We start from the raw sequence: 18,309 nt of genomic DNA, 5'->3' as shown, positions 1-18,309 counted from the left end.
GTAGAGATGGAAACACTGAGTAATCTAATACTGCCCAAGACACAAGGGATCTAAAACAAGCTCAAATGGTTGACCCAGGATGGTGGAAATTATACTTTAAAATTTTAATGAGCCTCCTTTCTAACTTTTCTCTTACTGACCCATCTATGTTCTTTAGGTTGGGCCAAATCTGTTTTTCCTCTTCAAAATATCAACTGATGATTAACAAATGGTAATTATATGAGATTGTATGAAATATACTTGAGCTATTTTCTGGTAAGCTCCTTGATTTGGTGCCTAAATTCCAAAAGTCATTTAAAACTCATGGTTAAGTGAGTTTAAATAGCATCCTTTGTGCCTCCTTCACATAGTTGGTGCCCAATAATAGGGTTTTCCCCTAGAGACCAGGAAACTTTGATACTAGTCCTAGATATGGAAGCAACTAACAATTTTAGACAAGTCATTTAACTTATGTTCTTTGGTGTCCGTATTTGTAAAATGGAGATAAATACTCATCCTATTTCCTTATTCAGATGTTTGAAATGGGATAATATATTAATGCACTCTGAAATACTACTACTCACCTTTGTTTAGCAATCTCAATTTTTCAAAATTTTATCCCTGAAATTGAAGTTATATTAAGCAGTAGTAGGCACTTGTGTCTCCTTATTTAAAAGACTTATGACATTCTCTTACCATGATATGCCTCAGTTCTAAGGTTTCACTTTCCTTCCACAGGAAATGTATTGACAATTTGAGATTCTCAAAACAGTAACTTGAACTCCTTAAGATTTGTGACAAATCATACCCAAAAAGTAAATTTTTTTTTGGTAATAGCTTGAGGCTTACTTGGAAAAGTATTAATTACCTTGGAAAAGTATTAATTACCAAGTTAGTAAATTTGAATTTACTAACTTGGAATATTATAGGGTACTATACTGCATAAATACAGATACAACTTTTATTCAGGTAGTTTTAAAAATCTGGTTCATGATTTTAAAGGTGGCGTGAAACTATAGCTTTTCAGATTAATAGAGAATGTATCCTGTTGTTTGCATACCCCTCTAAACAAAAGAATTAAAAAGGAAAATGGTTTCATTTCATATTTTGGTTTGTAGGGGCTGGAAGGGGAGTGAGAGAAATCATAAGATATCCTTAGAACAATTTAACACAAAATATAAACATATATAGAACCTGAGATGCTATAACAAATAAAAACAACATACAGATCAACATGTTCCAAGTGGTTTCCAAGACACTGTTATGGTGGATAAACAGCCATTTTACAGTGTATGCTGAATGGATGTCCACATCACACCAGGAAATCTCTACTCTTTGTCTTCAAATGTGAAAATTAATCAATCCAGAGCAGGAGGCCAGCCGACATCTACAGACTCAACATCTAGCTGAAGAATGTCTGCGGTCATATTCATCAGAGAGCCAATGTTTGGTTTGGTTCTCCCAAAGTCTCTGTGTACAAACTCTTTAATGTAAGTTCCAGTCTGAGTTTTCATACAGAGGCAAAAATGATGCTCATTCACATAGTGTGTCTACATGGTGTGAATGATGCAAGTGCTCATAGCCAAAGGCCTTCAGTGAAGGACCCTTAAAGGTATTTTCTGGTTGCTCTTTTAAGTTCTTTAAGTCATTAAGGAATTCATTATCTTTTTTTTTGGTATTATTTATTTGTCCACATTAAGGCACCATATGTCTTGGGCTTTTCTTCTTCACTTTCTTTCACATGTCCTATTGCCTCTCTCGTGACAAGCTGCGAGTCCCATACTTGGATTTTGTCAGACGAGTTATTAGCTGAAGTTCCTTCATTTCTTGTGAAGTGAAATGTACTCTATGAAGATTCACCAGCTCAATTGCAAAGGGCCTTCCATTTCCTAATGTTCTTACATCTACATCTTCTTTTCCAAAGGAGGAAAAATTAAAACTCTCTGCTTTGAATACTGTCAATAAATGATCTGAAATTAATTCTTCCAAGACTCCAGCTTTCTTTTGCCATCAATTATCCAAGGAGTCTGTGGTAGATTCCTGGAGTATTTATTTTATCTCCCAGTCACAAAAACAGCAACATGAGCACATTCAATTTCAAGAACAGTGCATACAGCCTCTGGTGAGTTTGGAGGACAAGGAAACTGTTTGCAGAAATCCTCTTCTTTTATCTTATTCAAAGCTTTCATAACTGCCATTCTAGTATATACCAACTGGTTTTGGCCAGTTTGAAACAATCTGGACATACTGCACTTCAGAAGTGGCAATCCTCAACTGTTTCTGAGTGAGCAGAGGCCATACTCACTTCAGACAAGCTCTTTCCATCAATGGGAACACCCTGTTCCTCAGAAAAGAGGGGATGAGTTACCCATTTGTAAGCTTCTTTTAGCTGAACTGTATCATTTCTTCACAGCAACAGATTTTGCTTTCCCATTTCCTGTTTTACTAGCAACCACGCAGCATGCTCTCTTACAGATAGCTGTGGTGGGAAGGAGACTGAAAATAACAAGCTGGTGAATGTCTATCCAGATGCCTCAACCTTTTCGCACACCTTTTTAATGAACTCTTTTTCACAGAATTCTTGAAGAATTCCTAAGCATATATTGCATATATTTAAATTTGAGTTCTTGGAAGCAATGTTTCCCATCTCCAAAAACTGAGTTCCTTCTCTCTCCATTTTGACTCAGACTATCAATTCCATCTTCTGGTTTTTGTAGTCACATTTTCTTGGGAGATGGGTTTGGAATTTCCAGAATTATTTCATCTTTTCCAGTGTCCAGAAATTTCTGTAGTTCATTGAGCAACTCCTTGTAGGGAAGTTTATAAGGTACAAACTTCCAGAATCTGAAGATATATCTTGGATAGGTACCAGCTGAGCAACAACCAGGCCACATGCTTGTTTTCCTCAGTCAATGGAAACATATTGAATTAGTATAACTTCTCACACAATGCTGGAGACTGAGATTTAACCCCTTCTGCCCCTCAGAGGGAAGTCCCTTGTACCTTTTACTGCAAAATAAATAGGATATTCAGCAGCAAAGGGCCCTCCACAATGCAGGTATTGCTCAGGCTTCCTAAGGCAAATATAATAATGATAAAAAATTAGAAAAATTAAGACATACACAAAGAATAGAAAACATGATTTATTTTCGCCATCCAAAGATACGTCTTTTACATCTTGCTATGTTTTATTAGAGTAATTTTCTTCATCATTTGATCCATGGCTTGGGAGAAGTACAGAGGTTCTTAAGAAGCTGCCTAGGCTAGAGGCAGAGGCTTAAGCAGGACATCAAAGGTCATCGTATTAATATTATATTTAAGATTTTGTATTTATGTTCATGAGAGAAATTAGTCTGTAAATTTGTTCTTTTGTAATGTCTTTGTGAGGTTAGTATTTAGATCATTCTTTTCTCAAACAAGTGTTCCCTGTTTTCAATACTCTGGAAGAGATTCTGTAAAATTAAATTAATGCTGTTTTTTTACCTTAAATAGTTGGAAAGAATTCACCAGTAAAGACATCTGAGCCTGGAGTCTGATGTTTTCTTTTTGGAAAGATTTTTAATAACCAATTTAATTCCTCTAAGTGATGTGGGTTTACTCTGATCTATTATTTCTTCTTGTATCCACTTTAGTTTTTTCTTTTTAAAGGAATTTTTAAAAATTTTAAAGGAATTTTTGTATTGCATCAAAAGTGCTAATTTTTTAAAAGTGTCAAGTGGTTCATAATATCCTTTTATTATCATTTTAATGTCTGTAGGCTCTGTAGTAATGCCTACTTTATCATTCCTAATATTGGCAAATTGTGTTTTCTCTCTTTTTAAAAGTGGAATGCCAATGGGTTCACATTAAAAAACAAAACAAACAAACAAAAAAAACAAAACAACAAGTGTTGGAGAGGATGTGGGGAAATAGGAATACTCATTCACTGCTGATGGGAATGTAAAATGGTGCAGCTGCTGTGGAATATAGGTTGGTGGTTCCTCAGAAAGCCAAGTAAAGAACTACAATATGACCCAGCAATCCCACTACTAAGTATATACCCAAAAGAACTGAAAGCAGGGACTTGAATGGATATTTTCACACTGATGATCATACCAACATTATTCACAATTGTAAAAAGATGGAAGCAACCTAAGTGTCCATCAACTGATGAATGAATACACACACACACACACACACACACACACACACACACAATGGAATACTATTCACCTATAAAAAGGAATGAAGTCCTGACACACGCAACATGGATGAAACTTGAAGACATTGCGTGAAATAAGCCAGGCATAAGAGGACAAATATTGCATAATCTCAGTGGTTTGAAATAATTAGAATAAACAAGCTCATAGAATCAGAATCTAGAACACAGGTTACCAGGGGATGGAGTGGGGATAGGGAATGGGAAGTTAAGTCTTAAAATGTACAGGGTTCCTATTTGGAGTGATGGGAATGCTTTGGTAACAGATGGTGGTTGGTGATGATAGTATAACCTGGTGAACATAATTAACAGCAATGAAATATACATGTGAATATGGTTAAAAAGGAAAATGTTAGATTGTATAAATGGGAGCAGAATACAATTTTTTAAAAATCCAAGGGGGCACAACACAAACAGTGAGCTCTAAAGTTAAACCATGGACTATAATTAATAGTACAATTATAAAAATATGCTTTCATCAAATGTAACAAATGTTCCACACCAATGCAAGGTGTTAATAATAGAGTGGTATATGGGAATCCTGTATTTTATGCATGCATGTTCTGTAAACCCTTATCTTCTCTAATAAAGAAAAAAAGTGATATGCTGCTGGCAAAACTAAGTTTTCAAAGAACTAACTGCTGACTTTGTTAATTTTGTCATTGTACATTTGCTTTTTAATTTCACAGATTTCTGCTCTTTATGAGTTCCTTTCTTCTGGTAATGATTTGCTGTTTTTTTCCTAGCTTCTTAAGATGGAAGATTAAAACATTTGATTTCTAGCTGTTTTTCCTAATAATTGCAATTAAGGTCTACCATTCCCTCTAAGCATTGCTTTAGCTGCATCTAACAAATATTGAGTAGTTTTTATCTTCACTATAATTCTTTTCAAGGTTTTCCTAATTTCCATAGTAATTTTATCTCTGAGCCAGAATTCTTTAGAAATGTACTGCCTATTGACAAGAGTCAGAGGATATATTCTGAAAATAACCCAGGATATGGTTAATTTTGGTAAATATTCCATGAGAACTGGAAAAGAATATATTCTATCACTGCTGAGTTCCATGTTTCTTTCTATAGATAGACAGACAGATAGACAGACAGATAGATATCACTATCTTTCCTGATTTTTAAAATTTGCTTGTCGTATAAATTATTAAGAGACACATTAAAATCTCACACAATTATTGTGAATTTATCTCTCCTTTTATTTCTGTCAAATTTTTCTTTATATATATAGTTAAGCTATGTTACTGGATGCATACTGACTTAGAACTATTATATTTTCCTGGTGAATTAACTCCATATTATAATGAAATGTTCTTTTATATCTATTAATTCTTCTTGCCTTAAAGGCTACTTTACTTAATATTAGAATAGCTATTAAGGATTTCTTTTGATGAGTGTTTACATAATATACATTTCTTTCCTCCATTTATTTTGAACCTTTCTGCATGCTTAGAATTAAAGGTGTCCCTTGAAAACAGCATGTTTTTATAGCTTTTTTAAAAAACATATTCTGATGACTCTGTCTTTTAACTGGAGTCTATAGTCCATTTACATTTAATGTAATTACTAATATTCACATTTCTTGTAATTACTGTTTGTTTTCTATTTGATCCACCTCTTTCATATATCTTTTTCTCTTTCTTGCCACCTTTTGAATTAAACAAATACTTTCTAAAATTCTATTTTCTCCTTCTATTAATTTGTTAGTAATAGATTCATTATTTTTAAGTGGTTATTCTAGATATTACAATATGCATCCCTTTCTTATTACAGTGCAATATAATTTTACTACTTCCCCATAATATTTAGCTTTATTTATGTTTACCACCCTCCAACCTTTTGTGCTTTTGGCATACATATTAATTCAACAGGTATTTTAAACTCTACAAGACATTACTATTAATTTATTGTAATCCTATACTTGCCCTTTTTCATTGCTACTCATTCCTAAATTTCAGCATTTCCATCTGGGATTATTTTTCTTCTGCCTAAAGAAATCCCTTGAGTATTTTTTTTTTTTTTTAGTGCAGGTCTGCTGGTTGAAAATTCATTCAATTTTTATCTGTGGGTTGCTGTCTTTAATCATCATCTCTTTAATATTGCTTCTGCTCAACTCCCTGTCTTCTCCTACTGGAACTCCAATGACTTACGGCTTTTTTACAGTATCTCATTTGTCTCTTATACTCTTTTCTGTATTTTTATTCTTTTTGTTTTCTCTGTGCTTCAGTATAGATGTTTTCTATTGACCTGTTTCCAGTTTACTAATCCTATCTTCTGCTGTTTTATCTAATGTTTAAACCATGTAATGAGGGGTTTTTTTTTGGGGGGGGGCAGGGTAGTAAATAATATACTTTATTGAAATTTAATTCACAGACAGTGAAATGCACAGATTTTAAGCATACAGCTCAATGAATTTTGACAAATGTATATATCTATATAACCCATACTCCATTTCTATCACCCAGAAAGCTCCCTCAAGTCCCTTTCTAGTCAATTCCACTCTTCTCCAGTGTCTACCACTGTTCTAATTTCTAGCACATAGATTAGTTTTGTCTGTTCTTGAACTTCATATAAATGGAATTATACAGTACATACTCTTCTGTGTCTGTTTCTTTTATGCAACATATTTTTAAATGTATCAAAAGTTTGTTCCTTTTCATTGTTGAGTAACATGCCATTGTAGGACTATATCACTATTTGTTTATCCATTCTCCTGATGATGAATGCTTGGGTTGTTTCCAGTTTGGAGCTATTATGAATATTCTTGTTCAAGACTTTTTATGGATATGTTTTCATTTTGCTTGAGTAAATACCTAGGAGTAGTGTGACTGCATTATATAGTAAGTACACATTTAAGTGTATAAGATACACTTGAGGGAGCTTTCTGGGTGACAGAAGATACCAAACAGTTTTCCAAAGTCATCGTGCTCTTTTCTACTTCCACTACTAATACATGAGTTACAGTTGCTCTACATCATTGTGAATATCTTGTGTTGTTGGTTGCTGTTGTTTTTTAAAGCTATTTTAATGAGCTATTCTAATCTCATTGTGATATCTACTGAGTTCTTAGTTTAAGGTTATATTTTTCAATTTCAGATTTTCTATTTGATTTTTTTATAGATTTTGATTCTCTGGTGAAATTCTCCATCTTTTCATCTATTTCCTCCATCTTTTCACTGATTTTCTCCATCTTTTCATCTATTTTCATGAATATAATAATCAGATATTTTAAAACCTTGTCTTCTAACACCAAAATCTGAGTCTTCTTCTGTTGTGTATTTTTTTTCTCCTGACTTTTGGTCATCTGGTCCTATCTTTTGACATATCTAGATCATTTTGACTGAATGTTTAATATTGTTTTAAAAAGGTTTAGAGGCTGAAATTACGTTATCTGTCATCAGAGAGGGTTTATTTTTTTTTCTGCTGGGCAGATACAGTGCAGGGTTCATAACCTTAATCTAAATAGGAACTCAGCAGAAACAAGGCTGCTTTGCAGTATGGCTTTGCATTCCATAGCTGATTAGACCATCTTCTTACTGTGTAGCTCTCCATGGCTTTCATCTGATAACATGCTATATTCATTGCCTCCTTGTTTCCCTCCCCAGCCCTAGTGAGTCCTTACCTCTATTCTATGTCTCTTCAGATCCACCAAACTAGAGAAAATTATCCTGCTTTTCAGATATTTTCAGCTTTGCTTTTCAGCCCTCTTTCTTTCGCAATTTTAGAATCTGATAAATGTCTTAGGAGAAAAGTGATCATTTGTTTGAGACTCCTCTAATCTGCAATTTTCTGTCAGCAACTCAAGACTGCCAAAAGCTCTATGAATTCTCTGCCCCCAGCAATGGCCCTGTGCCTCGTCCAAATTCATGTTAAAATATATATATTGAAAAACACCTAAACAAATTTTTAGTTCCCAGTGATCCCAGAACTCTAGACCCTTATTTGCAAATATGCATAAGTCAGTTCTTCCTGAATATTCCACAGGTTCCTGAAATCAACATCCAAAACTGAATCACTAGCTTCCTGCCTAATCTATTCTTTGGGTATTTCCTATCAATGTTAATGGCAGTACTATTCATTCAGTTTTCCTAAAAGAAATTTGGAAACCATCCTTGACTCTACTCTTTCTCTACCAAACCTAATTTATCCTCAAGTCCCATGGATTCTACTTCTTAAATAATATTCAATCTGTCACTCTCTGTTCCCAATGCCCTTATCATCTCCTAACTCAACTAGAGTAATAACTTCCCAACTGGACTATTTGCTTTAGTTTTCTGTCCTCTCCAGATTATTCTGTACTCTGTAGCCAGAGTGAAAGTTCTACAATACAAATCAAATCATAAGAATTCTGCTTCAAAAGTCCTCCAAAGATCCTATTATAGCCCATCTGCCACTTGACTTCCACCAAAGTTTAACCATCCCAAGTTTTCACATTATTTTCCAGACATATCCTATGCTTTCATACTAACTTCCTTGACTATCTGGCAAACTCCAGTTCACACTTCAAGACCAAGTTTGAGTATTAACTTGTCTGTGAAGCGTTTCTTGACCTCCATGGACAGTTTACTGCCCCTGCCTTAGTAATGGAAGTTTTCATGTAACCATATAATTATATTTTTGGACTCTTTCACCATTAGTCTGGACTCCCTCGGTGCTCATCCTATTCATCACCACCTCCACCATCACCACCACCACCACCACCATCATAATAGTAATAATGGATGTGATTTTGTGATTTTATTAAAGGCAGATAGAATGTTCTTAGTTTCCTGGGGCTGCCATAACAACATACCACACACTGCATGGCTTAAAACAATAGGAACTTATTGTCTCATAGTTCTGGAGGCTAGAAGTCAGAAATCAAGGTAGGATTTCTGTATGGTAAGACCATACTTCCTCTGAAATCTGTAGGGAAGAATCTGTTCCACGACTCTTTCCTGGCTTCTGGCAGTGGCTTGCCAGCAATCCATAGTGTTCTCTGCCTCAGTCATCACATGGTGTTCTCCTCTATGTACGTCTGTCTGTGTCTGATACTATTTCTAAATTCAAAAACCTTGAATGTGACTTTTTGGGGGGCACAATACAATCCATAACATAAGCTAAGTACTTAACAGATTTTTTGCGTTTAATTCTACCAATAACCTAGATGATAGGTATTCTAATCCCCATTTTATAATTAAGGATATTAAAGCTCAGAGGTGAAGAAACTTGCTTAAGGTTACACAGATAATAAGTAGCAGACTCAAACTTAAGTCTACTTGATTCCAGACCTGTGCTATGAACCACTATCCTGCTGCATATTCAAGTTTATATAATCTTCATATCATACAGGGCCTGGCATGTAGTAGACTCTCAATAAATGTTTGTTTTGTTGTTGAGAAGTACCAAACAAATTAATATATGAAAGCCTTGGTAAATTATAGAACTCTGCATGAATACTATTATTTTCTTTCTCCCTTCCTCTATTTATGTTGATTTTTCTACCTCACCATCTTTATCCCCTTCTCCAACAAACATATTTATCCATCTAGGCCTAAATGCAGCATAACCCTTTCTCTAAATCCCTATATAGAATCCCTTCTTCTGTGCTCTCATAGACTCTGTACCTACTTCTTCTATTACATTAATTATACTACTTATTTGCATACATTTGTTTCTTCCCCCCATTAGATTGAGTTCTTCAAGAAAAAGAACCACATTTTATTTTCTTTGTATCTCCAGGGCCTAGGATAGTGCCTGTGATATGAAAGATACTAAATTAATGTTTGCTGAACAAATGTGGAATAAATTAGACCTAAATAAGTGGGGAGTCTTTGCCTTGGAACCCACATTTTTAAAGTCCCACTTTGGTCTTTCTCTGGTCACATCTCTTCCCACAGGCCTTAGAGACAGAGCAGCTAAGGGAACATACTCACCCAGGGCTTATGCTTGCCCTTCTGGACCCTGCTCTAGGTACCGAGGCCCCTGGGAACTTTTCTACTTCAACTTTCCAAGGACATTTACAGAGCCTACACAGTCCTCTTCCCCAGGTTTACCTTCCTGAAAGCAGACTGCCTCTATGGTGTGTGTTCCCAGGCTCAACGGAAACTTAAGAGGTGGCTTTTGCAGGGCACCTGTACAGAATTTGGATCTCTGGGCTGTGGTGGGAACAAGCATATATTCAAGATTTTTTGCAGTATGAAATGGAGTTGTGGGTAGAAAACAAAGGGGGTTAGAATGGGGGGCTGTCTTTCCCCAAGCTGCCATATTCCAGCAAATAATTCAGAGGAGTCCAAGGATTCTAAATTCAAACTGACCTTCTACGTCTTTATGAAATCATATTTGTCAACATAGGAGAATAGAATATATTTTATTTAACAGTTTTTTAGTTTGGTTTATAACATTTAAATATTTAGATGTAAGGTTTGTAAACTTTCATTTGTACTCTAGCTCAAGTCTACAAACATTAAAGGCAGGCTTGAATGAATGAGTCCATGATGAACTATATAAATGAATGAAAATACAAGGCAAAGCACTTAATAGAAATCAATAAATATTTCTTTTGCTGTAGCTACTTCACCAGGAGTATTTGTTTTTTAAAAGAACTCTTTTCTAAATAAAGAATACTTCTGTTACAGAAGCAATCACCCATTAAGATGAAGGAAGGCTTAATAATAATAATATTAGAAAAGGAAAGGATTACTAGTTAAATGGATTATTTGCTTTTATTGAGTTGAAGTGTAGTGAAAAGAAATTAGTAACCTTTTGGGTCTAAAGACTACCCATTAGGTACTTGGCCCCCACTGCTAGCACCCTGCAGAAAGCCTATAGCAATTTCTGTTAGTGTATTATATATAACATGACAAAATAAAAATGGTTGTTGCCTTATAGTTTATAGCACTTCACAAATTTTTTTGAAGTACTTTAACATACTAATAATATGTACTAATAATACTTTGTTTAGTGTCTTATACATAGTAGGTCAATAAGATCTAGTGAAATGAATCTTTATATTTGATTGCATAAGATTTCATTATACCTTTTTAAGCATTCCTTAGAAGTCAAGAAGCACTATGAAGCTTGTCAAGATTACTGAGATTGAGCTCAGATGGGAATTCAGTGAATACCTGAATTCAGTAAACTCTGGGTGAGCACAAGCATGAATTCAAGATTTTTTGCATTAAGAAATGGAGTTATGTGTAGAAAGAGAAGGGGGTAGGGCTGGGGGGCTGTCTAAGTTCTTAGAAAACATAGCTTTTCACCATCTCTCAATACTCTACCCAGATCAAAAATAGCTGTTTCCACTATGGATCAGAAGGGGAAAATACTGCCTGATTATTTCTAAACCTTAGCTTCCTAAACACTGGAACTGGTAATTTAAGGCTCACAATGAGGATCAAAGAGCTTACTTTTCAATTTTCTTCTTACGTTCTTTTTGCCTTTGTTGTTCCTTTACTTGTTCTCTCTCAATATCCATGAAAAGCCGTCTATATCTCAGGTACTGCTTTTGACGCTGAAAGAAAGAAGTTACAATTGTTAAGCTTCTGCTCTCAGAGGACTTTCCAAGAAAGGAAAATATCCTTGTGCCACAGACAAAAAAAATTGTATTGACAAAGAAGTCACACAAGATTAAATCCTTCAATTCCTTCTGCTTATGGGGACTCAGGATAATATTATGTACAACAAGACTTTTATATTTTTAAGTACATAGCTATTAGATGTTGCAGACAAACTACGGAAAGAAATGCTAATTTAATTTCTCCTTAGTATAGCCCCTTGTTAAGAGTACTTGAGGAAATGACTGTGTTCCCAAGTAGTAAGCACCACAAAAGCAGATCCATGGAATAGAATGGGAGAAGTATTTTAGAACAGTGGTTACTTTGACTTTTCAAAATTAAAACCACACCACGAAAGCAAAATCTTAGCCTAGCCTAACACACAGGGGTAGAAAGGTTGAAGTCTATCAAAGCTTCACAGTCCTAAAGGGACCAAGTACAGTAAAAGCAAGTGTCACTTCCCTGTGTGTGAACTGTTCACACCTCTGTATTTACATATATTCTTTTAAGGACATGAGCTTCTCAAAAGGCAAAAACAGGCCTGTGTGCATACTAGGGTAGAGTAGGGTTTGGGGGTTAACGTTATAAAAAGCCTAAATTGCGATTCTCAATATTGAGGATCTGTAAGAATCACCTGCCATAATTTAAAAAAACACAGATGCCAAAACTTACCTTTTCAGATACCTATTCAATATATATGGTTTGGGCCCAGGCATCTGTAGTTTTGATAAAAGTTCAATATCTTGTGCCAGAGTATGGTAAGGGTTAAAAACTGCTGGTTTAAACTTACTGACGATTGAAATTAAAAAAAGGAAGTGCTAAATTAAAACCCTCCCTTTAAATAATTTATTGGGGCAAATATACACTAGCTGGAGAAATTCACTAAGATCAGAGCTCCCATTTAACATCAATATACTCTAAATTCTAGAAGTTTAGAAAGGAAGTTCAACATATTATAACGATTCAAAAACTTCTTTGCCTTTATCTATGAATTTTTAGTACTAGCTCCTAATGCATTAGGACACAACAAATTGTTTCCAACTGTACATATACTATCGTGGTAGAAATATTGGAGCCAAAAGGCAATATCACTATATACCTCTTTCTTATCTTCTTCTTCATCTACTCCAGACTTAAGTGCTTGGAATTCAGTGTTAAATCCTGATTGATATTTGTCATAAACCTGTTAGAAAGTCCAGTCACACAAAGAGACAAAATTAACAAAAGCAAGTTCTAAAACCTCTTTGATATTTTTGTCTGTTTATTCTTTTCTCCTGCAAACTTGAACTCAATTAGATAAAGAATCAAAAAAATTATAAAAGAATAAAAGCAAAAAAGAAAGAAAGGAAGCAGTTTCAGAAAGAATTATCCAAATGAAAAATGATAAAGCAAAGAATTCAGGTCAAAGAAGCAGATGAACAAATAACAAATCAAAATGTTCAAAAGGCCACTAGAAATCACTCTGACATGAGTGTGAATAGGATTGAGTCCAAGACAGAAAGCCAGGTCATTTAAAATCCCAACTTTACAATCACTTTTCATTTATCAGCTTTCTCAAGGGGGTGAGTCCAGAGAACAAGAACCTGAAAATATTTTATCAGTCAACTGATAGGCAGAAAGGAAACTAGGGTTAAATTTCCCCCATATCACTAAGAAAGCCTTATGATATAAGTAAGTACTTGAACATTACATGGGTAAAATTATGATTCTAAAATTAATTTTAGAAATAAAAGTTCAAAATTATTTTATCTTTTTATTTTAAGTTATTTATTTTTTCAGCAAGGTTGCAGGATAAAAGATCAATATACAAATTCAATTGTATTTTTGAAGGTGACATTTCCAACATGGTGATGTAAGACATCCCCTGAAAAACCCACCCCAGAGATGTAGTGAATATAAAAGGACAAATCTCACTTCCTTAGAACTCTGGAGGATGATACAGACTGGAGAAGGATTCCACAAATGCTGTGAAACATCCCATAATACACCCCCTAAAACAAAGAATTATCTGGCCCAAAATGTCAATAGTACCAAGGTTGAGAAACCCTGGCCTAAATGTACTGGGATGGAAATATCCCCAAGAGGTTTTTAGTATAACTGAGTATATGTATACCTATACCATCCAAAAAAATTAATTTATTACATTATAGTTTAATGTAATAGAAGCTGCAAAAGAATACTGCAATGCCATTTATGTAAACATACATGCAAAATCCAATTAAAACCAAATTTGTGAGGGGATATCATCAATATGGCAATGTACAGTTACTGAAAACTCCTCTCCTGAGATTCAACAAAATAAAGGACAATTATGAATTGTTTGAAACTCTGGAGAAGGATACAGACTGGAGAAGGACCCTGCAGATGCCGAATTGAAGAAAGAGAAGAAATATCAGGAATCTTCTGTCCCAGACCAGCTGGTCCTCTCCCCTCCCCCTTACTCGGACTCAGTGTGAGAAAGGCACAGAACCAGCAGATGGGACCCCTTCCACCAGGAATACGGATTTTAAAATCCCTCACAGCAGTGAGACATACCCCAACTATTTGAAGACCCAGGGAACAGGGGAGGAATTTCAAGGCCCAGGTCAGTAAGGGACAAAGAGACTAAGAAAACATGGACAGAGACTGTGCTTTCAGCCCTGGGTCTGAAAGCCCTTCTCCCACCCTTAATGGAAGCAGCAGCTGGTGGCTGTTTCCTTGCCTTGGGGATGGCTGGAGTACTGGGTCAGCTGAGGGAGTACTCTGCCACAGGTGTAGCCCCAGATTCAGCCATATTTTGGCTGGCAAAGTGAGGACATAGGAATCCCACAGTTTCAACTCTCATGTGTAGACACAGCCTATGCTCGGAGACATAGAAGCCTCTGAGGATGAATAAGTTAGGGAAACAGTATCATCTGCTGGACAGTCCAGAAAGTGCAAGGGAATTGAAACATTTTTAAAACATGCTCCAGACCCTTTATCAGGATGACAGGAGTTGGTCTATGTGCTCTGCATAGAAATCCAGCCCTGTTTGGGCTGAGAAATATGCACAACCTAAATGTTAAAGCAGGGCTTTAAAACAAACCCAGGTCTTGCTGGTCAGCAGAAAACAAGAGCACCACTAGAAGCCAGCAGATTTATATTACCATACACAGTGAACTTGTTGGGGATCCCAGTGCCTACCTTCCATCCCTGTGGCAGGCCATGGTACGAGCCTGTTTTGGGGGGAAGACTGAGGGGCAGGGCCAATCTGACAACTGGCCAGCAAGAGAAATTTAGCAATCAAAGAAAACCAACAAGAAAATCCAAGGGAAAAGAGAGAAGACAACCACCAGAATAAACTAATCAAGAAAATCAGATGCCTTGACATGAGCCACACCAGGAAACACAAAGATATGGCCCAGTCAAAGGAACAAACTAACACCTCAACTGAGATTCAAGAGTTGAAACAACTAATCAAAGATGTTCAAACACATCTTCTAAAATCAACAAATTGAAAGAAAATATGACTAAAGAGATGAAGGATACAAAGAAGACACTGAGTGACTGTGCCAGTTTGAATGTATTATGTCCCCCTAAATGCCATTATCTTTGATGCAATCTTGTGCAGGCAGACCTATTAGTGTTGATTAGATTGTAGTTCTATTGATTGAGTGTTTCCATGGAGATGTGACTCAATCAACTGTGGACAGGACCTTGATTGGATAATTTCCATGGAGGTGTGACCCCCCCACCCATTGAGGGTGGGTCTGAACTAGTTCACTGGAGCACTATATAAGCTCAGACAGAAGGAGTGAGCTTGCTACAGCCAAGAGGGACACTTTGAAGAATTCACAGGAGCTGAGAGGGCAGCTGCAGATAAGAGACAGTTTGAAGACAGCCACTGAAAGCAGACTGTTGCTCCAGAGAAGCTAAGAGAGGACAAACACCCCAAGAGCAACTATGAGTGACATTTTTGAGGAACTGCAGCCTACAGAGGAACGCTCTGGGGGAAAGCCATTTTGAAACCAGAACTTGGAGCAGATGCCAGCCATGTGCCTTCTCAGCTAACAGAGGTTTTCTGGACACCATTTGCCATTCTCCAGTGAAGGTACCCTTTGTTGATGGACACTTTATGGCCTTAAGACTGTAACTGTGTAACCAAATAAACCCCCTTTTATAAAAGCCAATCCATTTCTGGTGTTTTGCATTCCAGCAGCATTAGCAAACTAGAACAGTGACCATAAGGGAGAATTCATAAGCTTAAAAAAAAAAATGGCAGAACTTATGGGAATGAAAGGCACAATAGAAGAGATAAAAAACACAATGGAGACATACAACAGCAGATTTAGAAAGGCAGAATAAAGGATTACTGAACTAGAGGACAGAACATCTGAAATCCTATACACAAAAGAAGCCAAGGAAAAGAATGGAAAAATATGAGCAGGGGCTCAGGGAATTGAATGACAACATGAAGCACATGAATATACATGTTATAGGTGTCCCAGAAGGAGAAGAGAAGGGAAAAGGGCCAGAAAGAATAATAGGGGAAATAATCACTGAAAATTTCCCAACTCTTATGAAAGATATAAAATTACAGGTCCAAGAAGTGCAGTGTACTCCAACCAGAATTGATCCAAATAGACCTACTCCAATACACTTACTAATCAGATTGTCAAATTTCAAAGACAAAGAGAGAATTCTGAAAGCAGAAAGAGAAAAGCAAACCATCACATACAAGGGAAGCTTGAATAAGACTAAACATGGATCTCTCAGCAGAAACCATGGAGGTGAGAAAGCAGTGGTATGACATATTCAAGATACTGAAAGAGAAAAAGTACCAACCAAGAATCCTATATCCAGCAAAACTGTCCTTCAAAAATGAGGGAGAGTTTAAAATATTTACAGATAAGTATACTCTGACAGAGTTTGTTAACAGAGTTTGTTAACAGGTCTCTTCTATAAGAAATACTAAAGGGAGTGCTATAGACAGATAGGAAAAGACAGGAGAGAAAGAGGTTTGGAGAAGAGTGCAGAAATGAAGACACCAGGAGATAGAAAGAGGGTAAAGATCAGGCATTTGATGCTGAAGTAGTAGAGAATGTTCAACAGGATTGATAGTATAGATCCAGAAATAGATAGAACAATACTGGGTGACGGTAACACAATATTGTAAATACACTGGACAAAGATGACTGTGAGTACAGTTGAAAGAGGAAGGTTAGGGGCATATAGGACACCATAAAGAAAGACAGAAGATAAAGATTCAGAAGGTATAACTTAGCAAAACCTGGAGTGGTCAATGATTATGATTAAATGTACAAATATAAGAATGTTTTTAAGTGAGGGAGAATAAATGAAAGTCAACTTTGCAAGATGTTGAAAATGGGATGGTATTGGGGAAAAAATATAATCAATGCAAACTAGAGTCTATAGTTAACAGTAACATTGTAATATGCTTCCATTAATTGTAGCAAAGGCAATATACCAAAGTAAATGTCTTTAAGAGGGGAATATAAGGGAGGGATATGCGATTCTTGGCATTGATGTTGTTGTCTGACCACTGTATTGTATTTTATTTCATTTTAATTTAACTTTTTTTTTTAGTCACCATTTTTGTTTTTTTTCTCTTTTTTTCTTTTTTGCCTCTTTCTCTTTCTCTGTGGAAGAAATGGAAATTTCCTCATATAGATACTGGTGGTGAATGTATAACTATGAAATTATACAGGGAACCATTGATTGTTTACTTAGGAGGGAATGTATGGTGTGTGAATAAAACTGTCTAAAAAATAAAAGAGGGATACAAGTGCTGGAGAAAACGTGGAGAAAGGGATGTACTTAATCACCATTGGTGGGGAAGTAGAGTGGTGCAGCCCATGTGGAGGGCAGTGTGGTGGTTCCACAGGAAGCTAAGCATGGGATTGCCACCATATGGCCCTACAACCCTGTTATTGGGTATATACTTGGAAGAACTGAAAAGAGGGACACAAATGGACATTTGCACAGTGGGGTATATGGTGGCAGTATCCACGATTCACAGTGGATGGAAGGGGCCAAAGGTAACATCAACTGATAAATGGAATGGCAAACTGTGTTGTATACATAAACGGAATATTGACCTTCTATAAGAAGGAATGAAGTTGTGAGGTATGCAACCAGGTGGATGGACATTGAGGACAGTATGGTGAGTAAATTAACCAGAAATGAAAAGACAAACACTATAATGCCTCATTAATATGGACTAACTATAATGTGCCAATTCTGAGAATTCAATTCGAGAGCATAGGTTATCAGGGGAAGGCTTATTGCAAAGGTTCCTAGATTTAAGCTCTTATAGCAGTTACATCTATTCCTGAGTTGTAATGGCTATTTCTAAATTCTGAGATGGTGAGCTCTTTGTGATTAACCTGGTCAGTGCCTGAACTTTGGGTATCTCTGTGACAACTAAGATTCAGAGCCAGAGTCCGGCAGTATGAATATCAGCATTACCCCATACAGCAAATGTTAAAGAGTCTGAAAAAGAGATCAGACTTCAATTAGGGATATGAATGAAATGAACTTGGTTAGGACCAAGTTAAATCAGACTAAAGGGTAAAGGATGAAATTGACAGTGTTTCAAACCTTCAATTT

General features: G+C 36.0%; 1 protein-coding gene and 1 pseudogene across 6 annotated transcripts in view; both read right to left on the bottom strand.

The window, feature by feature from the left end:
• CCDC15 (coiled-coil domain containing 15) overlaps positions 1-18,309 on the bottom strand; it is a 94,687-nt gene that overhangs the window by 37,384 nt on the left and 38,994 nt on the right. For 3 of the 6 annotated variants that reach the window (XM_037841866.1, XM_037841870.1, XM_037841868.1), the window contains 2 exons: positions 12,821-12,904; positions 11,575-11,678 (listed from right to left, as the gene is read on the bottom strand). In XM_037841866.1, the coding sequence (XP_037697794.1) occupies positions 11,575-11,678; positions 12,821-12,904 (188 nt within the window). Of the gene's footprint in view, positions 1-1,515; positions 3,054-11,280; positions 11,679-12,820; positions 12,905-18,309 lie in introns of those variants that run through there. The other 3 variants (XM_037841871.1, XM_037841872.1, XM_037841869.1) reach the window with 3 other exon arrangements.
• On the bottom strand, positions 1,304-2,901 carry LOC119538739 (annotated as a pseudogene).

This window comes from Choloepus didactylus, chromosome 6 (genome assembly GCF_015220235.1).
Source record: "Choloepus didactylus isolate mChoDid1 chromosome 6, mChoDid1.pri, whole genome shotgun sequence".
Lineage (NCBI taxonomy): Eukaryota > Metazoa > Chordata > Mammalia > Pilosa > Megalonychidae > Choloepus > Choloepus didactylus.
This window is presented reverse-complemented; position numbering and strand designations above follow the sequence as displayed.